Below are 23,560 nucleotides of genomic sequence, written 5' to 3' on the forward strand. Positions count from 1 at the left end.
CACTAAATATGAAATACATTTCATAATTATATGCTTAAGAAAAGTTTCCATGCACTCATTTTCTTTTCTGGAAAGAATTCCTTGGGAGAGAACATACCATTCCTAAGAGTAACCAGGGTAGCGGCCATCCACATACTGTAATCTCAGCCAGGGGAAATGAACACTAGAAACCCTGTGCCTGGCTTCCCACTTTAAAAACTGTCACTGCATCTCCATTAACAGTGTGCCAAGGGTCATCAGAAAGACAGCAGAGCTTCCACGGACCTCAGCCATCTTCAAGACCATCCCTCCTCTGTAAATGAGGAAACCAGGCCTGGAAAGATGAAAGGACTCGCCCACACTCACACTGCCAGCTGGTGGCAGAACCAGGCCTAGAACCCAAGTATTTTGTTCCATGCTCTTTTAAGTACAATTTCCTTTTTTTAGCTTTAAAGTTTTATGAAAAACTGTGTGAAATTTTAAGTTAAAAAAGCTTGGGTAAGAATCCAAATTTGAAATCAGGAAAAGCTGATTTGAGGAAAAGCTCACAAGAGATGCAATCAAAACTCATGAACGCCAATGAGAAGTTAGTCTCTAACCACCTCCATGAAAATCAAAACCAACCACCTAAAAACTCCTCCTAATCTACAATTAATTCCCCTGCTGGTGGGTGCTAACCCCACCTCTTCCAGCCCCAATACATGTATCTGTAGGCTGGGTCTCTCTATATACATACATGCCTATGTATACCCTTCGTGTCTCCCATTAACAGCAGTAACCAGCATGCATACTGAAAACACAGAAACAAGATGGGCAGGACAGCAGGCAGAGGCCTGACATTCTGCTCTGTGATATAACTGCACTATGCCAGTGATTGCAACACGAATATTTGATCAGTAACTATGAAAATGCACATTTACATGTGTGAGGAATTAAAATGCTGTGTAATCTGAAATAACGTAATAAAGATGATGTATTTATTCACGATTCTTATAAATAAGTCTAGGGAAAACATAAATTTTAAAAAGCAAAGTTTAATGATAAGAAGCAAGGTATTTCACAAGAATTTTAAATACAAATCTAACCTTCATATTTCAGTTAACTTCAAAACTTATTTCAAATTATACTTTCCAAGGTAGAATGTGTAAATAGTATATAACCTGTAAATTTTTACTAAGAATTTTAACCCAAGGTTTTTATTAAGTTGTACAAGAGGAAACTAAAAACAGGAAAATGTAAACTGTTACAACACTAAGCTTCTACTTATCACAAGGAGTGTGAAAAAAGGAACCACTTTGAATCTGACAACGGAACACTTTATTTTACTGGTGTTGGATGTGGTCTTTTGAGATAAAAATTCTATAGCAAGTTTTCAGTACATCATAATTCTATGTGCCACATAGCTATTTTATGAGATGGGGAGAGGAACTGGGAAAAGGTTCTATCTACAATTCCTAAGAGTAAAGTACTGGTATCCTGAATGAAAACTGTGGAACTGTGAGAACATGCCTTATAAACTTATGCACAAAAATTTAACAGTACAGGAAGTCAGAAAACATCAGGATTAAAAACAAAGAGCGCTATAGGAAAGATTCCAAATCAAAATCAAATTTTGCTTGCTTGCTTTTCTACAAATTACTTAGTTTATTAATTCAAGAGAAATTCTCTTAACATTAATAAACTGATGCCCCTAATTCACCACCCCATTTCGGCCACACTGTATTATACTAAGAACTTAAGAACAGTGGCAATTTTTCCTCCCACTATACAGGCACTGCCATCTAGTGGCAATTTTTTACCTGCAATTTAAAAAGATATTTGGCCCAGCTCTAACAAATAGACACTGATGGTTTGTCAAAATAGTCTGTCAAGTAAAGAAATGCATCTGGTATACAAACTCCATGCCACTAGACAAACTACAGACCAGTTATTTATCAACTGGCAGGGGGGGATTAAAACATAAAAATTAGTTATGTGTTACACTAACTACTTTGCAGTGAATCTCTTCTGACTCACTCCGTATTATCCAGCGATGGATATTAATGCAGCAAATAAAAGCAAAGAGTTTCAAACTTCTAGAAGCAATGATGAAATATAAGCCTCCACTGAAGACAATGAAGATCTGGGTCACTAAGCAAATGTACTCTTCCTGTCTTCCTTCCAAGTTCTACCAAAACATCCAACAGAATGGAAATAAAAAAAGAACTCCTCATGAATACCTTTCTATAAAGTCATAAATAAAACAGCAAGTATTATTTGCAACATTTGCTTTAAATTTAGAAGTGGGAATTAAAGATTAAAGTTAAGATTAGGAATTAGAAATATTTCTTTTGAGGTACTACTTCTAAGAAATGACTAGATGTGGTCAAAAGAACAAGAGAAACATGAAACCACTATCACAGGGGATTCCATAACATTTTAAGTGATATTGGTTCAAGAAGAGCTTCCCAAACTTTTTCAAATCATGGCACACACAGAAAACGATAATATCTGTACACACACTGGTTAAAAACAGCAAGAGACTACCCTTGGCTAGACCCCCAAAGGCCAGAAATCAATATTTTATTCACAATCAACAGGAACCGATGGACTAACGGGTCAAATTTACGAAAGTCCTAATGGAAAAATGCTGACAAGCACTAAAATCACTGTAATTCCTTGAATTGATCTTAGAATTTTGGAACTAAGGTCACAAAAATTACTTTGGTCTTTTAGAAGTCAATTTTTAGGACAGAGGTTCTCTCTCTTACAGAACATTCTCCAATGGTGTGAGACCCTACTCAAAGAAAACGATTCCAGTCTCTTAACAAAAGTCAAACCAATATGGGAGGGTCAAATTGGCCTCCCTGGTTGCCCAAGGCCAAAGCTGTACAGTTGAACAGTGTGTGCTTGAACCCCACAGGACAACTTTCAAATGCCTGGGCACTATTTTTAGGTTATTACCTTGGCTGCCTTTCTTTTCTCTTTTTTTTTTAAAAAGTACTTTTCCACAAGTTTCCCTTCTCCAAGTTGGAGAAGCAATTTTTTTAATGCTGAGTTATTTCAAATCACAAACTCAGAGACTCATAAACATGACGTTCAATCCCCTAGGGCAGGGTGGGAGGGGGGGGGGAATTCATTCTGGCATTTTGAGGTTCAAAAAAAGTTATAATATTGTGCTTGGAACACAAAGAACCACTTATTAACTTCTTGCAACTATTATAAATAATAACAGTTCAGTCCAGGTTACTGTGACCTCTGACAAATCAAGGAAACAAGTTATTTTCTCCTCTTGTGATTATAGCACATTGCAAGACACTTTGGGCCTTTTAATTAATAAACGTCCTGGTACTCTGAGTTTCCCTTTCAATTCATTTAATTTCCACAGTCTTTCAAAATAAAAAGAGCCAATAAACAAATATTGAATTATATTTTGTTGGGCTTTTCAAACTCTCAACCTCCAGACTATAAATGTGTCTCCCACCCTGACCACCCCGCTACTTCTACTTTTTCATATACCACAGGCCACCCATAGATACAAAGCCAGGGGCGAAGCTGACGTGGTCTACTTGGAGCCAGTAGACAGGAGAGCGATGAGACCTGATGAAGCACTTATGGACAGAATATAGTTCCTGTAAGAATTAGATGTTAAGGAAAAATTAAGAACCGAAAATTAGTTTTTCAACATCAAGAGCCCATCTCTTTGGAATGTACTGTTTTCCTCCTGACAGTCCATGTCATGACAATGATATGCAGTCCCATTGTCTTCAAACACGATTTACAAGACAGAAAACTTATGACGAATAAAGAACATTCACAGGATATGTGTTCCAATTTTAAGAAAACATTTGAGACAGGAAACCTAGAACACAGAATCACAAAAATATCTGAATTCCATTTAACTTTCAGAAGAGCTGATCAAAGAATATGGGGAGGAAAAAGACTTATTTTCCTTTTTCTCCCAGTCCATCAGGGTTTTGACTATAGCTGGCCTTAAAAGTAAGGACGTTCTGAAAGTTCACAGATTCTCTCGGCCTCAGGACTAGACTGCTTGGGGAAAACCACTCCTGTGCTCCCAGAGGGACAAGTTAAAAAGTGGCTGATATTTTATTACATCAAAATCTCCAACTGTTAAAAAGTTGGCTGCACATCTCTGGATGACACTTTCATTAGTAAATTTCCTTGAGAAGAGAAGACTGATTCTTGCCCAAAAGCTCAAAGAGCAGTCGGAAATACTGTTAAGATATTATGGAATGTTCCTCATACACTGGCTATCCATACAATCCCAAAGCCCCGAAATACCAGCAGACACATGGCTTGAGCCAAGAGCTATCAAAGGAGAGTTTGCTTTTGCTCCTTGGAATTTTTTTAAAAATAGCCATGTATAATCACATATGTGAGACTGCTTGTTACATATCACAATCATATTTATAAATTTAAAAGAACTTAAAATCAAAACAAAAGCCCTTACTTTAAATGTCCACAAACTTGCCTAAGGTCACAGAGTTGTTTAACAGACTGACTCCCCATACAAAACCAAAACAAACTAATGTTTCTAGACTTCTAAAAAACAATCAAAACACAGACACACACACAATTGACCTTCAAAAGGATACACTGTGGGGTTGAAGTTCTTCAATATAAAGAAGGACGCAACGATGACCAAGACGAGAAACAAAGTGTTGTTATAGAAGATAGAAAATGTTGTAGCTTCATAATCAGCAACTTCGTTTTTCTTCCACAAGATTCTGAAGACATGGAAACAAATCAATCAAGTTTATAAATATGTATTAAAAACTGTTTAATACCACATGGCTCTAGTTCATTGTAAGTTTTTCCTTCAGTGTTCTAGGTGGAATGTGTTTTTAATATTAAATTTAGTTGGCACTGTCCCATTTTTAATGCTGAAAGTGGTATTTCACTCTATTGATGCTAAAGAAAACAGTTGCTGGGTATGTTACCTTTTTCCCTAGGTAGTCAGGGGTTTGGAGAGTGATTAATTGCAATTGGCTTGGTTTCATCAGTAACCCAAACAGACATCTTTCTCTAGGTCCTCACCTAAAACAAACTCAACAATCGGCAGCCTCATAGAGCTTCCTTGGCTGTTTACTGGCTTGAGACCCTTTCCAGCCTACAGATTACAGCCTTCAATATTATACTTTAAGACAAGACAATCTCAAGGACAAAAGCTAGCTGTGGTCTCACAAAAGCAGACCTGTTTGTGACTATTTTAGTCATCTTCACTTAATTCGAGTGAAGAATTTACTTGATCATTAAGATTTAACTTTTGTAAAATCCATTTACTTCTTATTTAATCCATTTGACCCATTACACTATTTTATTAATTTAGTAGTACTTTATCGACCTCTTCTCTTACCTCTTCACACATGCAACAGGAAGTTCCAGGGTGCCTATGAATAAGGAAGCCTTTATTCCTCTTGGTTAATTAACTTTGTAAAGCGGTTTTTAAAAGGGAAGGTTGTGACCCATTAGGGGGATATAAAAATCAACTGAGTAGATCCAATGCTCAGGGTTGGGTTGAGACCAGCATTTAAAAAAAGAAAAATTACAATAGGAAAGAACAGAAAAATATCACATGCGCCGCACACAACAGGGTAATTACTGTTTTGTGAAACATTTGCATTTGTGTAAGTATGAGTATATTTGGTCAAAAAGTAAAATATATATACATATCTATTTTTTTTACTGTGGGTCACTATCAAAAAGGTTGAAAGCCACTGCCATTGACGCTTTAACCCCTAAAAGATAATACTCTGGGGCCAGCAGATACCCTCCACCAATCCTAAGGACAGCACTATGGCTAAGTCATTGGAAACTGCCACATTATAGTCACCAAATGTTTGGATGATTAAATTATACAACCTCCATCACAGCATTTCTCCCTAACACCTGTCATGTCTTGAATCAAGAACATCTTCAAACAGTTTTCATGAAAGAATTAGCTCAACCCTTCAGGTTATCCCAGCTCCCAATGAGACCATGTGGACATAGTTGGAACAGACAGCTTTTATAACTAGTCCACTCATATCCTAGTTCATGAAAAAATTTAGGACCAAGCGGCCTCATCAGCAATAGTTCTCCCAAAGCTCCACAGGCAGGCCATTTAATTTGGGAAAACGCTTCCCAAGCAAGGAGTCATTTTTCCAAGGAGCACTTCCTACACCTAAAAAAGTTGAGACCAAACTCAACAACTCTCGCAATCGGATAATACTAAATGATAGAGCACCGGTAAACCAGGAAGAAATAACACTCGCACCCTAAGATAGATGTTAATAAATTTCTGATTTTTCTCTGCTAATTTCCATCCTTGGATGGACAGCAAAGCAGGTTCAAAGTAGCATGGAGCATATATTGTAAATGATTGTAAATGGAGCTTTGATAGATACACATCTAGGCAAAGAGGTGCTGATAAGCCTTCTCTTAAATCAAATCTCTTGGAACCAATTTATCCTTTGAAGGAGAAAACTATTAGATCTTAACAGGGGTCTTAGTCCCAGTTATCGGGGTCAATCATGAGTACAAACGTCGGCACAACTGCATCCAGTGTGTATTTTGTGAAATACTAATGGTATAAATTTCTACTGATGACAAGAAATTTTATTATCTTCTCACACCACGTATTTTATGTTATCAATAAAACCTCCTCTTCATCCTACTTTAAAATATCTGGTTCATTTCCAATTCCCACTCTGATCTATTAGTACTGACAACCTGAATACCATGCAAGATTCTGAGAGACATCTCAGGATCAAGAACAACTACCAGACCAAATCAGGCAAGTCTGCAGTGGGCAGATGTGTAAGACCCACTTATCTCTCTTATGTAATTAAATGCCTAAACCCTACAGGAGCTACAAGAAGCATTCTGAAACTGGGTTAACTATGACGTGCCCTCCAGTTTAAGAAATGCTATTCTAATATGTATTTTTAAAAATTATTCTAGATTCTCTAACCTCTGTCCCTATACAAAAATTTGCAATCAGAAAGCTATGTAGCCACAAATCATTGAAGCTGTTCCCTGAAAAAAGGACTTGTCAAGATTTTAATATTGTGCCACCTTTAGTTTTACAGAGGATTCATGAGAGATAACTATTTCAATGTTTTGGTGCCTTTCCAAAACCACTGTAGTAAAAGACATTGTTCATTAAGTTACTCAGTGTCCCTTAAATAAGAAACCACTTGATAAAGTCCTTCCAAGGTCCAGTGCCAGGAAAGTTTCTTTTCAGAAGGACTTGCATGCTGCTTCTCATTGGACATTGAAAGCTGTATGACCTCAGATGTTTCCCCTGACACTTGGAAGCTCTAAGTTTAGTGCTCAATTGGTATAACTAACTCTGAGGTCCCTATTCAACTACCTTTTCTTATTTTTAAATGATTTCTGATCTTTTAACATTGTATTCTTTTGGTTTATATGCACTTTAATATTGCAAGTCCCCACAATGTATTTTTGGAGCAAAGTAAGATAAAAATTCCATTTCACAAACCACTTTGTAGATACTGAAACTTAAGATCCATGAAAACAACTTCAACTCATCAACTCTATTCAACCATCTGGCAACTCTTCAGGACAAGTTTACTCAATCATTCAGGGACTTCTGCTACTCAGATGTTAGACTCTTAATTAAGCCTTCTATGAGGAGCTAACAGGAAAAACTGGGGTGGGGGTAGGGCTAACAAATGCAGCACAGGATTGGGCAACAGGAAACAAACAGAATTTTCTTTTTCCCAACCAAAGCAAATAACCCAGACTGAATGTCCACAGGGAGGTTCAGGAAAGAAATATCACCATCTAAAAATGCTAACATACAACCCAATGTAAACTCTTCAGACCCGGAGGGGTTAGGTGATATACCCAATGTCACGTAGATATCAAGTGGCAGAGCCAGCACCGGACAAAGCTCTGTAGCTCTGTAGCAAAACAGTTACCAACATAAGCTCTCAAGCCAAGCTCTCGAGCCAGACTGCCTATGTTCTTATCACTGTTTTACCACACTAAGCTGCGGCTTTCGGCGAGTTACCCAAGCTTTCTGTACCTCAGTTTCCTGAGATGTTACAACAGTACCTACCTCTTAGGGCTCGTTAGAGAAATAAATGAACTGCGTACAGCACACCAAAAAGTATCTGCTAGTAATAAAACTCAAAAAGTCAGTTATTCCCATTATTGTCTTCTATGATACCAATGTTTGCTTCAGACATTTCCAATACCCACCCACATTCTCTAAGCAGAAATCAGAAACTTATTTTCCACAAAGTATCCCCTTTTGTGATTACCAAGAAACACTTTAAATAAGGAATCAAACCTTTCATCTTTTTCCTTCCGAGACATCTTTCTATTATCAGCTTCAGAAAGTTTCCGAGTCACTTCTTTGGAAACAGCATCTTCCCTCTTCTGTGCTACTCTGGAAGGAAAAGAAAAGAAGTTTCCATACACTCCAGGAGGGAACATAGCATTCTCGGAAACACTCTGTACTCATATTTTGTACTGGCAACTGTATGATACTTTACATTTCAAGAAAATAAACTGGACAGAAAGTTCCAAGTTTATTATACTCTACTAGCCAAAAAGAGGTCAAGAAACTTCCAACGTGTAGTTTATTAGTTATGTACTTTTTTGCTTAAAAGGGAAGAATTTTCCAAAGTTTAGGTATGTAATATGAAAATAAAAGTCAAATGCTATTAGCAAAATTTAGTCATGAATCATTATGATTCCATTTTGTCTTAGTCTATAATTTAACTGGTCAACAGATTAATTTGGTAAGGCATTAGCAAATGATATATAATTTTAATTCCAGTAAATAACAGGAGAGAAAATTAGGCTTAAAAAACAAAGGGGAATTAACAGCTATACTATCTTAAAGAAATAATTTTAATTCTACTCCAAAAAACAATTTCACTAAAAATAATAAAAAAAAAAAACACCATGTGGTCAGGGATAGACCACACCACTTTTCGTTAAATGGTACAATGATTGAAACAATATGGAATCAGCCAGAAAAGGCTGGAAGTGGTATTCAAGATACGAGATCAGAATCTTTAGTGACAAGTCAGAAAAGAAAAATTAAATGTATACTCATCAAAAAATCCATATGGTGAATTTATCACATTGGGTTGCTAGTGAAAGAGGATAAAATTTAAACTACGATAAAATACAAAATGCTTCCCAAAGATTATGACATTTAAATTCAACACATTTTTCACAACACAGGAAAAACTGATTAGCCATAAATATAAAAGAAAAAGAACTAATCATGAGCACAATACTAAGATATGTTAAAGGCAACAGGATGTGAAACACAGACAGAAATCTATTCATTCTATATTGAATTAATCAATCCCTCGTGACCATGCTGTATTTAGCTTTGGTCAGTGTGCCAAGGAAAACTATAGAGAAATCTGGATGGATTCCTGAGAAGAAAGCCCAAGATCATCCATAGCAACAGTTTTCAACCTTTCTTTAACCAGAGGAGCCTCTAGAATACAAAATAAGCACAAATTCTGTCTGGTTTTACCTATGTCACCATCTCTCTCAGTCATGATCCAAGTTAGAATCAACATTGTTAAAAAGAAAACTTTAGGTCAGCTTCAACCAATGTATTTTTCCACAAACTGATAACTAGAAGGAAAAAAATCTATTTGTCTAAGAAAAATAAATGACAGAAAATTAAGCTCTGAACCCTAAAGAAAAAGGCAGCTAAGGGGGCAGACAGCTATCTTTTTTAAGAGATACTTTAGGACACAATAATGTAATTTTCCCTCCAAAAATCCAACTTAACCCAACTCATTTTATTATGTGATATAACAGTTCTGATATGAAGAACAGAGACTCTCATCTCTGAACCTGTTTAGCAGATCGGGCACTCAATAAGTGTTTCTCAACTTCACATAGTAGTACTTATTTTTCCAAGGCCAACTGAAAAGAAATGGACAGAATTTACAGCAGAAACCTTTCTTAGCTAAACGGGGAGGTGGGGAGGGCTGGGGGAACACACACCTAACTGTCAGGATGCTAGGACAAAGGAAGAAACCACTTTCAAAAGAATTCATTATTTCCTAGTATCTTCAGGACAAATAGTCAATCATCTGTCCATATGACAAATCTTCCTGAAAAGGATAAACCAAATCGTTTACTTTTCTTCTAGGTCTCAAATTTAATATTCCACAACCACACTGTAGGTATATTACAGTTCATGAAGAAGATGCTCTACCCACCATCTTAGGGCTCTTAGAAAATAGACCGCACTCAGAACTGAATGCTCCAAAACAAGACAGAGGGCACTCCAGTGACCCAGCACTCAGCCAACTGTGATAACCTACAAAATCAACTGTTTTTTTTTTCTTACATCAGTATGTCAGAAATTTTCCAGAATAAAAAATCAAAATACTATCTATTTAATTCCTTAAACACATCTTTGCAAAAATTTTTAAGTCATGCCATTTTAAGAAAAATTTCCTAAGGGCTCTCTCACCCCCAACCTGTCCAACACTGCACATAAACATTTATTGTGTGCCAGACACTATGCTTATCACACATTATATTTAATCCTCACCATCCTATGAGGTACCATTAGTATTCTCATTTTACAACTCAGGAATCTGATCTAGAAAGGTAAAATATATACCCATGGTTACACATTTAAGAGCAGCAGAACTGGGAATGGAATCCAAACTGTCAACTCTGAAGTCATCTTCCCTTGACTACCATCACCCATCCAAACCCAGCATCGCCCTTGCTCTTTGACCTTAACCTTCTTGCAAATCTGCGGGAGTTTCAATGTCAGTGGCAACATTTAATATTAAACCAAAACTATGACTTAAACAAAATTCCATGCTGAGTCTATTTATCAGTAACTCACTGACATTTTTACTGAACTAAATGTACCATTAACTGTTGAAAGAGATATAAGAAATGAAAGTTGCCCTTATCAAGCTTAAAGTAGAAATGAAAAGGTAAAAAGAACATGACTGCGATTCCATAAAGATGAATGAAAATTGATATGCACATCAAGTGAAAAAAGCTAAGTCCCAAAGGGACTGAGTTCCAAAGGGATTAACAAGATGAGCTGTGTAAGAGCTTTATCACCGACAGATGGCTATGCCTCAATAAGAAAGACAGCCCAGAAGAGCAGAGGCTGAAAATGGCAGTTGGTGAAGAGGGACTGTCAAGCAGAAAGATGACAAAGATGAACTGATAACTCTACTGGTACAACAAAACTGCAACTACGTACAACCTGAGCTCCTATGGGTCCAGAATAGCAGTGGAGAAGCTACTGAGACCACTTTCACTCACGGAGGTTATATAGCCTCCTAATAATAAATCCCCTTTAAATAATATCTATCACCTTGATGTGTTTTCATTTCTTGTCACCAAAAAGAGTCTAACATGGAGACAATAAATTTAGGAAGAATTTCTCTGGAAGAGAAGCCTAAGTCTTAAAATAATACAGGCATGTAAGAATGAAAAGGAAGGGAGAGAATCCTAAATTAGGGAGGGCACAAGATACATTCAAATGATAACATGAAGGCTAAGTTAGAAGAGCTAAGGCCCAATCTTGAAAGATGAAGCCACATTGGTAGGAGGCAGATGACATATTCCAGGGGCCTGGAAGAACTTGGCTTTAATACACTTAGGAAAAAAGAGAAAGCCATGGTGAGTTTTAAGTAAGAGAGTGACAAAAATGTGGCAGATAAGATGTGTTCTACATCCCATAAAACAAAAATAACACCTGCAGTTCACTCTCTCATGAATGATGTAAGGATTATGTAAAGTGCTTTATACAGTGCATGGCAGAGAGGGCTCTAAACTTGTTTTTTAGAGACCAGATGGAGACTGCTACAACAATCCAAATAAAAAGTGTCCAAATTAGAGTGTGAACTATAGATATGAAAAGACAAAGTTCACACAAACACACTGGTACTTCAAGTCTCAGCAAAATTCCAACTGTGTTTAAGAAAGTACTTCCAAAGAAATATAGCACCAAGGCTCCATTAAGGCAGCAAAGAAATATCCTGCTATTTTAAATCAAGTATCAAAGTGTGCATGAAAACAATTTCAATGGGCACCTTTTCCAATTAAACATTAATTCATACCTGGCACTCTGAAATAATGTTACCATCTTTCCTTGAGTTTAGTTAGACTGTTCCCCCAACATTTTAACCTTATGAAACTAGAGCATACAATTGCTTATAATGTATAAATGTATAGTTGTGAGATTTGGATTTTCTTCTCCAAAAACTCTCATTACAATAATGAAATATTTTATAATGTGTGACCTTAAAATAGAAAGAATATAGTAATATTTTACATTTTCACACACTCATAAGAAAAAAATGTAATTAGGATTCAAAATGTCAGTGTTTAATAACAAAAAAGAAATACTTCTTTCCCATATAAAATAGAACATGGAGAACCTAGAACAATTCTTTCCAGAAAGAATTCCATTTGCTTCTGAAATGTTAATTTACTTAGTGGGTTTGTTTTCCTGATTAAACCTCATGATTAAGGATAGTGCTTAAGTATCCTAATTCCACCCTCAAAACCTACTTCCACAGCAGTATCAGAAATCACTCTCTCTGCTTCAGTTAGTTAATAATTCTTCATAGCATTCAGATGCCTTCCCCCCAAATAGACATATTTACCTCAAATTAATATTAATTGACACCAACACACACACAAATGGTCTTTAAGACATCCTACTCTATAAAAATGCGACATACTTTCACATGAGAAATATACTTACTTGTGTTTGAGAACAAATTTCACATTTTTGTAGGCAAAGGCTACCAAATAAGTGCTTACTAGGGTCATCACGCTGTACAGAACAGCAGACTGAATAAGATCCATATGCCATATCCGCCAATATAACCCTGAATTAAGATGGGGGAGGGAGGGTACAAAAAGAAACAAAACATTACCACCCAGTTATAAAGGCCATCTGAAATAATTATAGCTAAGCCTGGTAAAATACAGTCCAGCTTGAGGAACTTCAGAACTGAAATATCAAGTAAAAAGTTACAGCCCCAAGTCTTCCCAGTTCAGAACACTTGAAAAACATAACCTTTTTATTACTAGTCCCGATGAGATTTATTTCTGTTTCTTCTAAAATGAGAACTCTGGTTCAACACAATCACAATCCAGACTTCAAATTTTATTCATCGAGATACTATTATGGTAAATACAGGTCACTCCAAAATCCCACGTGCAGTCCTAAACCAGTTTATGTGCTGACGTGGCTATTATGTGAAATCAAGGGAGTGTTCCGAAAGGCCAGTGAACTACTAGGGCCTCGCACTACATTAACTGCACGACGAGTTTTATTATGGCCGAAAGAAAAAACAAATCTGGATTTGACCGCCCAGAAACACTGCAACAGTGTGAAAGTCGGGAAATTCAAATTCAGGAATTTTGGCTAAGTCTGCAAAGTTTTTCCACCCAAGTGAGAACTGCCCTAAAAGGGTAATTAAAGAATTTTAACAAGGAAAATCACTGGCCCTTGGCAGTGGTCCGATCTCTCATAAAATTTGGAAAATGATGCTCAGCAGTATAAAGCGGTTCACCTAAAGCTACACTTGTAATTCAATGCAAGGGTTAATGGGAATCTCCCTCTCTTTTAATTCATTAGTTTCTCCAAAATAAGTAATACACTAGTTTATGATCTCGTAGAGGCAAACGACAGTTGGCTGTGTGGGGGGGAAAAAAACAGACAGTAGGCTATATGCAGATGTTCGCACCAGATCTTAACTACAGTGCTTGTTTAAATACAGATTCGGAGCTACCATCCCAATGCTAGTGCATCATAAATCTCCGGTACTGGGGGCCAGGAACGAGCATACTTTTAAAAAGCGCCACAGTAACTTTGCTGTAATACCACTACCCCAGACGAGAACACTGAGGTCCATAGGGACTATGCGCTTTCCCGAGCTCAGGGTGAGCTGGGGACAGCGCAAGCCGAAGATCCCAGCGTTTACTCTCGCTGGTCCACCGGGCCCTGCCACGTCCTCGTCCAGCCCGACCCTCCAGCGGCCTCCCCCACCCGCCTGCCCCCAGCACTCACAAATGGGGATGGCGGACACGATAAAGGCGTTCCCAAAGAAGAGCGCGGAGGACTTCGCCGAGAGGTTGCGGCTGAAATCCTGAAGAAGCAGGTCCTCCTCGGACTGCTGCTTGGAGCCGCCTTTGGGAGCCATGGTGGAGCCTGAGCTACGAGTGCCGAGAGGGCGCGAAGCCTCTGGCACCGCCCCCACGGCCGCCGTATCCGCTGGCGACCCGTCAGCGCTGCGCGCGGAGGCGGGACTCGCGCGGCGCGGAGCAAGCTTCCCCAGGATTGGCCAGCCAGGCGTCGCTACGTAGGCCTTTCGGCATGATTGGCCGAGCAGTCCAGACTTCCGCATTCCTTGCGAGCCGCTTGACTCTTCGGCTTCCACTGGAACAGTGGGATTTGTGGTTTAGTGGGTACTTCTTTTCTTTAATTAACAAAACTTTATTGACATTCCACTTCACAGCTCCTAGTAGACTTATGCTTTCCAAGTCTGGAATTCCAAAATAAAAACTTCCAGTCCTGCGTCATACAATCATCCACAGAGTTAGTACCCTGTGAATGTACCCAGTCCTGGGGCAAGGGAGGAGGAAGAGGAGAAAGGTAGATGTAGCTAACATGTGTTGAATCCCTTCTCCTTTCACGTCCATTGTGTAATTAAATATTCTCAAAAATCCTATGCAATGCATATTATTACCCTATCTTGCAAATGAAGAACCTGAGAGTGGGAGACCCATAGGGCTGGTCTCCTGGGCGGGGCTCTTTTCACCAGAATTAAGGGTTGCATCTGTCCGACAAAGAAGGCACTTTTGCTTTTAAGGAATTTATGGTCTCATTGATGAAGATAATATTGAACATGTGTCTAAAACATATACAAATTACTACTATTTTATTACTTTTATTTCAACTAAGTTTTTAAAGTAGTGTGGTCTCCAGAGCCATGCTAAATTAAACATAAGAGACAACATGTTGGCTGCACAGGCGTCCTCTGAATCTCAGAAAATTGAATATGCCTCTTAAAATAACTAGATACTGCTTTTAACTCACCAAATTATCACTTTTTCTTCAAAAAATGATCCTCAACCACTTCACTCACAGCCAAAGCTTTTTCTTTTTCTTTTTTTTTTTTTTTTTTTTGGTGAGGGTTACAATGAAGATTGTGAAGACTAAACACCTCTCAAGTACTGGAGTAGTGTTTTCTTATATCGAATGTTATCTAATTCCTTTTGAAGAGCAGTAAGATCAAAGGGTCATTTATATATGGCATGTATGGCCATGGCACATTAGACAAGCAAAGTGAACAATGTCTAAAAATCAAAAGGAAAGATAGACAATAGATTCTCCCCAAAGATCTGCAAAGTATTTTGTCTGTTTCAATATAGTTCAACTTTACAAGGAAACCAGATAGACTTGATTCCATACCGGCCTGTTCAAATCTGTGAATTTTAGTCTTAACATTTCCATTAAATCACTTTACACTTATCAGATTGGTGAGAAAGAGAGAGAATTTAAAGCAATGATATTTATTACTGTCAGGGATATGGATAACAAATTTCTCTCATCCACTGTTGATATCTTAGTGGAAGAAAATCTGGCAAGCTAAAAATTAATATACCTTTTTGTGGCAGACACTGCAAATTGCCTAGCCAATAAAGAAAACCATTGTTAGCTTTTCACTGGGAACTTATGAACAATAACAAATAGCTCATCCAGGGCTACTATAGGGGTGGGGGAGCTCCTTTTATGAAGCCCATTTGAAATGAAAATCTCATAGAAATAAACTCCATTAGAAGAGATGAAACACTTATATTAGTCTCTAGGTATAATATTTTAAAGTCCTATCTGAAAGACAATTTACTTTGTCAAACTACATATTTTAGGCACTGATGTATGATTAATTCATCGGTTCACATATTCATTCAAATACTTATTGAACAACTACTACCTGAAAGATACTGTGCTAAACCTTTGGAAGTATCCAAATAACAATCATTATAATTATAATTATAATAACCAACATTTATTGAGTCTTTGTGATATACTCAGCCCTTCACATAAATGAATTTCATCCTTACAGCAACACTAAGTGATATGTGTTTTTATCCTCATTTGTCAGATGAGGAAACCAAGGCACAAATTAGTACAGTGTCAATGAAAGAAATCTATAGAAAAAGTTCGTAAGAGATTTTAGAGTTTACTTGAGCTGAACTGAGGATATGCCCAGTATCGAGATCTCAAAGGATTAAGAAATTGCTCCAGAAAATGGCAATTTTGTAGTTCTCTTTATACATTTAGAATCAAAGTCAAAACCGTAGGATAGTTACAGGAACTCCATTGGTGGTAGATGAAGTGGGAGAAAGCCAAATGGGGAAATCTCTAGCATAGGATAAAAAGTAAAATGGAGTGATATATACTTCTTTTACATTGGTGGGCACAGGGTACTTAGCATTTAACATTTACAGTAAATAGAGATGGTATACAAGCAACAATATGACAATGAGAAGTTTAGGGGTCACTATGCTCTGGTTATGTCTCCAAGGGAATTGGAAAAGATTAGTATTTCAAAGGTACATTATCTTAATGCATAAGAACAATGGACAGGGCTCTACGAAGGCAAAGATTAACCTTTTACTAAGGAAGCTGTAGGCCTGGAATGTGAATACCCACCATGACTTGCCCAGTTAGGAATCTGTGATATATCACCTTGTGAAGTTACTTTCCTGTCAATGGATTTGCCAGATTTATTTTGGAGCCCCCTTTTCTTACACAGTTGTATCCTTTTAAATAAACCAGTAATAGTAACTAAAGTATATTCCTGAATTCTGTTAGCTGTTTTTGCAAATTATCAAACCCAAGAAGAGGGTCATAGGGACCCTCGATTTATATAGCCAGTTGGTCAGAAGAACAAGTGATAACCTGGGACTTGTAATTGGCATCCGAAGTGAAGGACAGTCTTATGGGACTGAGCCCTTAAACTGTAAGGTTTTTACTAACTTTTGGCAGTTAGTGTCAGAATCGAGTTAAACTGTGGGACACCCAGTTGTTGTCCACCAAAAATTAGAGAATAGCTTGGTGTGAAGAACTCCATACATTTAATGTGAGAAAACCCCACAGAATTGTTCAGAGTAGAACAGAAGGAAACCAGTTCCTTTTAGAGTAATCGCAGTGAGTGAATCATGCCAGGTATAGGACATGAGACAGTGGTGAGGTCAACATGACTGAAAAACTCACTTACCAAAAGGCATTCATTCAAACTGAGTTAGGTTAGATAGACAGAATCAAACAATAAATATTGTGTAAGCCAAACAAGACATGTTTGGGGTTTAATCTGCTCCTTAAACTCCTAAATTTACAGAGACTTAAATACATACAATATAGAAAAAAATAAATTAAGATTGTAGGTTTTTTCCATACCACTAAAGCAATCGACTCAATTCTTCTTGGACACTGACCAACACAGACTGGGTGTCCCATAAATTTAATCAATTTTGACACTATTCAACCTGGAAATAGTGTCAGATCCCACAGGTTAAGGGTTCAGTCCCATAAGACTGCCCGCACTTTAAATGCCAAACCCAAGTCCAGGTTGTACCTGTGTTTGACCAACTGCCTATAGATCAAAGATTCTCATGACCCCCTTCTTGGATTTGATTAATTTTCTTAAACAGCTCACAGAACTCAGGAAACCAGTCTACTTCATATAGGGAGGAAGCAAGAGAGCTAAAATGTTAAATCAAGCTATATTCAGAGACTCCAGTATGCTGATTAACCCTATGGCCAGACCAGGAGGAAACCTGCAGAACAAAGGAAGATTTCTGCTGGGATTACTAACAAACCATTTACCCTACCATAAAGGGAAAACAGGAAAACAAAGTCTTTAAGTCACACCCTATGCAAAATAAAATCATTCACTCCCTATGGCTAAAACCATGAAGAATCTATGGATCAAACACTGGGAATTGCTAACAGGTCTTTCATGCTACTTATTCTCTCCCTTTCTTATTACATACTTTAATCCTTTCACACTGCATGCTTATACCATCAAAGGAAAATGGGTAAATAAAGTCTTTAAACTGTAATTCACAGAAACTAAGAATGATATATAAACTAAATTCCCCAAACACTTGGGCTTTTTTTTTCTTGTTTTTGCTTCTTGTCTTGGCTTTTTGTCTTTGCTTTTCTGTCCTTGTCTTTTCTCTGAACTTCTCTAATAAACATTTTTAAAAAAACTCTAACTCTGGCATACATTTGAATTCTTTCCTACACTTAGTCAGGAGCCCTCTCTCTTAGCGCAGGGCTTGAGCTCCCCACACTCTAGGGAATTTGCCTTGTCCTGCATCATACTAGATTACCAGTTTAATACAAAAGATATGAAAGGCTATCAATGAATAACCAGATGAAGAGATACATAAGGTAAGGTCCCAAACAAAAGAGCTTTCGTCTCCGTGGACTTTGGGACCCAGTTTACGGACGTGTCCTGGTTTACCAACATGGAAGCTCTCTGAATCCCCTTTTTGGGGGTTTTCATTGAGGCTCAATTACATAGGCATGATTGATTAAATCATCGGCCATTAAACTCCCTGCCCCTCTCCTCTCTCTGGAGGTAAGGGGGTGAGACTGAAAGTTTCAACCAAAGTAATACTGGTTGGTTCCCCTGGCAACCAGACCCCATCCTTAAATTACCTAGGGGTTTTCCAAAAGTCACTTCATTAACATAGCAAAAGACACCATTTCAGCTCTCCACACTTAGAAAATCTCAAGGATTTTTGGAGCTATGTGCAGGAAAATTGGATGAAGACCAAATATATATTTCTTATTATAAATTCCAATACCGCAGGTATAATGAAAAACACCTTACCATTCAGCAAGGAATGTACCCTTTTGCAGAGAATACTGTGAAATATTGGCCTTTAGACTTGGTCAGGCCCCTTCTCCCTCCCCACCCCCCATCAAACACATATCCTACCATTGATAGGAGATGTTTGTGTGCTGGGTTATTTTTTTATAATGATAAGGTCTTGAGAATTCTAAATGAGCACTTTATTGTGGAATTGATTTTAAACCAAATGAGGCATTAAAACATTTGAGGGACAAGCATTTGTCTTTTAGCTTGAGGCTTATGCTTTCCAAGATAAATATTTTCCTTTTTAGGAAATAATGATATAACCCACGCAAACTAGAGCCTGCTTCTTTTGTGCCTAAGGATTTTCATAAAGTCATTTACTTCTTTAAGAAAATGATACACATCTACAGAAAATGTATTATCTTAATAACCACTGATAGAGGTGATAATACTTTAACCCTCAAAACTCCCCCTGGAATCTCCTAGATATGAGACTTATCACACATGCATCATCCATGCAGCACTGCAGGGCACAATAAAAATTAAGATTTGCACTGAAAATCAATCTTCTTTAGTTACACATCTAACCTAAGCACTATGGCAACAGAATGTAATATTAAAGTAGGTCATGAATTTAAACTGGAATGGCTTAGATGATACAAAAGCTCAGTTGTAATTTGTTGCTCACCTTTCAGAGTTTTTACTTAAAAATTCTTCTATTTAAAGATTCTTCTATTTCACATGTCCCAACAATAACTCAGTAGATAAAAATCATAAGGCCAAATTCTAGAACAATTTATTCAGTCTCAGTATTTATTTAATTTGGTTTGCCAATTAACTAGTAGTGTTCATTTCCATACATCTCACATATAGAAAAGGAAAGAAATTCTTTGTAAAAAAAAAAAAAAAGGAATAGCTATACAAGTCCACAGACATGCAATAGCACAGTATATGATTTAAGATTATTTTGGGACTCGATCAAAACCAGACACAATAAAAAGCTAAAAAATAGGAGGATATGCTTCTATCAATGTAAGGTCAATGAAATCATCGATGGTTTCCTAGGAACCTGGCTGGACACCGACGCCAGCCTAGGCTATTTTTATCCCGGAAATAAAATAAAATTAAGTTGTAATTCTTTCTACAGTACTTTCCAATTGCATCTTCCTTTGTCTCTGGGGTAAATATGCCCTTCTGTCTTACTAACTCATATTTTTTATTCTAACACTAACCACCTCCTCTAGGACCTTTCGTACTAAATATCCTTTGCTCTTTTCCCTTTCTTCCATGAATAACACTTATGGGTCGTTAGAGTCTGAAAGATCTGTCTGTTTTATCTATTGGAGTAATAGCTGTGTGATCTTGGGAAAATTACTCACCTTCTCTGAGCCTCACTTTCTTCCCAACATTGCTATGCACAATAAATGAAACAAATAATATGAGGCCCTAGCACTGTGCCTGGAACAGAGCAAGCTCTCAATAACAGTAGTTCTCTCTTCTCTCTTGGTATGTTTGTTGCCTCCTGCTCAATTTATTAACCTTCGCAGTTTTCTCATTTCCGGCACACACACCCATGTGCACACTTTTCTTCAACTCTGCGACATACTTAAACTTCCCACCTGCCCGTCACTGCAAAAAAAAAAAAAGTTTGCTGGGGCACCCTCAGCTTCTCACTTCCCACTTGCTCCTAACCATAGGGGAACCTGAATTCTACCCTTGCCTCTCTTCTGAATCTGCTCCAGAAACAGCCTACTAAATTGCTAACCAACATTTTCCCCTCTGCTTTTGACTGCTTTTTAACACCATTGAACATCCCCTGCACTGAAAAGCTATTTTCTGGTCTCCCATGCAACTGGAGGGTTCTCCTCCCACTCCTCAGATGTTCCTTCTCTGACCCTCCGCCGACCTCTATCCTTCAATGCTTCTTGGAGTAGCTTTGCCCACTCATACCTACACGACAGAGTCAAGGGGTAGAAGTGTGGTGGCTGCCACCAGATACCTCAAGAATTAGTACCAATAATTTTGAAAAAATTGAAATAACTTTACCAGGTAAGTCTTAAACTCAGTGTTGCTCCCTAACCAGCAAAAACAAAGGTGATCTTTATTTATTTATTTTTTTGTTTGTTTTTTTAGGTGAGGCATGTTGTGGTACGGTTAAATTTGAGACCCACAGAGCCAATTGAGATGAATTATGAGCCTTTATTAGCCGGCCAGCAACTGATTCTCCCCACTAGAGAATCAGCCTCCGGCCAGCTAACAAAGACTCATAATTCATCTCAATTGGCTCCGTGGATCTCAAATTCAACCGCACCACAACATTTGGAGGCCCCAGCAAGATTCTCCCCTGAAAGAAAAGGGGAGCATCTCTAAGACTCACGACCCCGGCCACCTTGGACAAGGACCTGCCCCGTCTAGGGGACGACCGCTGAGAGACGTTCCTCAGCCCCAGATGCCAGGCAGACTCACCCAGGAGGGCAGGCGAACAAAAGGTACAATTCTGTAACAATTGGGCACGAGCCATCTGGAGCAGCTTCACCGGTGAGTCAGACTGCACTACAGGTATTCAGATTTCTGGGTACCTGTCGGGGAACTAGTGGAAGGCTGGACACAGCAATACTTCCCTAGTTCGGTCAAGGTCTGAGACATCAGACTTGACTTCTGGTATTACAGGTATTCAGGGTTCTGAGTATCTACCTGTCTGTGAGCTCTAGGGTACGTCTAAATTTCGGCTTAGACCTGTTCCTGTCTGTGGGCCTTAAGAACTAGTGGAAGGCTGGACGCAGCACAACTTTCCTAGTATGGTCAGGTCTGAGACGTCAGGTCCTGACCCAGTACCTGCCTGATACACTAGCATGTTGTGTTACTTGTAGTCTGTTGTGTCTGTCTGTATTACGTCTGTCTGTCCAGACTGGTCAAAATGCACCACTACCTTCTTATTGCCTTGGCTTTCACATGCGTACTCCATATATCGATGTGTGGTATTTTAATTCTTTCCTTAGGTCTGGCCTCCGTGGCCCTGTCTGATTGGACGCTAGGTCAGAAGCTGATCCTAGCCCTGGTTTATTTGGCTTTTGTGGGGATTTTGCCTGTTTTTACTAACATGGGTCAGGCTTCTTCCTCGAACCTTCCTACCCCCCTTCAGTGCCTCGTCGAACCAGGCAGCAGTCCTGGCCTCACTCCAGCAATTGGCTCCCTGAGTTGGGGGAGAAACTCAGAGGCCATTCATGGTCTGTGTCCTTTTCTCTACCAGAGATCTGTACAATTGGAAACACCAGAACCCCTCATTCTCAGAGAAACCCCCCAGGGATTAACCTCTCCTAGAGACTATTTGTCGTTATCCTGTGTTAAGATATGTTAATGGCCAGCCTCTGCGTCTGTAAACCTGCTTGCTTGCTAGAGGGGGTTTGGGGGCTTTTTGAGCTATTCCTTCTAGAGGCTCAGGGCTGATTCTCTTGTGGGGAGAGTCAGTCGCCAGCCAGCTAATAAAGGCTCATAATTAATCTCAATTGGCTCCGTGGGTCTCAAATTTAATCACACCACAACAGGCAACTCTTGGTTGACCTCACAGATTGCAAGGACCTTGTCAGCTTATGATCTCTTTTATTTTTTATTTTTTTTACCCCTACAATGCCTGGACCCTAGGTGGTCTCCCATCCAAGTACTAACCAGGTCCAACCCTGCTTAGCTTCCGAGATCAGACGGGAATCGGGCTTGTTCAGGATAGCATGGCCGTAGACAGATGTGATCTTTAAATTGCTTCATAGCCCAGCAACACTGAACGAAACGAGAAGCAACTGGAAAATGTACCCATAACTTCACAGCAAACACCTTAGAAAACAACCTTTCTTATCTTCTTTTTCTACATAGATCTATACAGGAGCTGGTAGGAGCAGAAATAGAGTCTGAGCTCTAACCAATTATAGATAAGTAGAGCTTTTTCTACAATTAATTTGAAAATCTTTGATCCTAAGAAGTCTTCATTCTGTTGTACATTCGCTATTAATCTTATACAAAGGAACATCAAGAAATGGTACAGAATCAGATAATGAACAAAGAAAACTTTTCTGAAACTTTTCCCTGACTGCCCTTTGACAAGGGTTTCACTGGTTCTCAACTAAGAAGGCATTAGAGTTAATACAAAAATCTTGGTGTATATTAATACGGTTTGTCAAATACATATTCGTTAACAGCATAAGCCCTAGCGCAAAATTGTCTCGGTTCAAATTTCACTTCAACCACTTATTATTGATCGTGTAAATTTGGGTAAGTTATTTCATCTCTCTCTAACACTCTGTTTTGCCATCTATTAATCGGGGGAAATGGTGTTACTTTTTCCATTGGGATTTTGAAAAGATCAAATGAGAAAATGTACATAAAGTACTTAGCACAGTGCAGGACTTGTGGTTTGCTTTCAAAATAAGTTATGTAAACATCGATTTTTCTTTTGCTGTATTTCCAAATTTACCTCCTCCATTTGTGAGAACGTCTGCTTTAATTATTTCTAAATAAACAAACATTGTGTGTGTGTGTGGGGGGGGGTATGTGCATGTGTGCACACGCATAGCTGAATTGAGAGATAGATAAAGCAGGGGAACTTGGCTGTAATAAGATAAGAGTCACACCCGGTGAAGGTTTACAAAATCTCAGTCTGCCCAGAGTAGAAATGGATCTCCATCTACTACTTTCTCTGGAAAAAACAGAGGGGA

General features: G+C 38.3%; 1 protein-coding gene and 1 pseudogene across 1 annotated transcript; both read right to left on the reverse strand.

Moving 5' to 3' along the window:
• Positions 1 to 993: 993 nt before the first annotated feature.
• On the reverse strand, positions 994 to 14,194 carry SSR3 (signal sequence receptor subunit 3). Its single transcript, XM_016138702.2, has 5 exons — positions 14,030 to 14,194; positions 12,716 to 12,842; positions 8,279 to 8,377; positions 4,575 to 4,706; positions 994 to 3,590 (listed from the first exon to the last, which is right to left on the reverse strand). The coding sequence occupies exons 1-5, from the start codon at positions 14,160 to 14,162 to the stop codon at positions 3,524 to 3,526; spliced, it is 558 nt and encodes a 185-aa protein (XP_015994188.1). The 5' UTR covers positions 14,163 to 14,194; the 3' UTR covers positions 994 to 3,523.
• Positions 14,195 to 22,473: 8,279 nt separating this feature from the next.
• Positions 22,474 to 22,591, reverse strand: LOC118602177 (annotated as a pseudogene).
• Between the last annotated feature and the right edge of the window lie 969 nt (positions 22,592 to 23,560).

The sequence above is a fragment of the Rousettus aegyptiacus genome, unplaced genomic scaffold, assembly GCF_014176215.1.
Source record: "Rousettus aegyptiacus isolate mRouAeg1 unplaced genomic scaffold, mRouAeg1.p scaffold_m13_p_4, whole genome shotgun sequence".
NCBI lineage: Eukaryota > Metazoa > Chordata > Mammalia > Chiroptera > Pteropodidae > Rousettus > Rousettus aegyptiacus.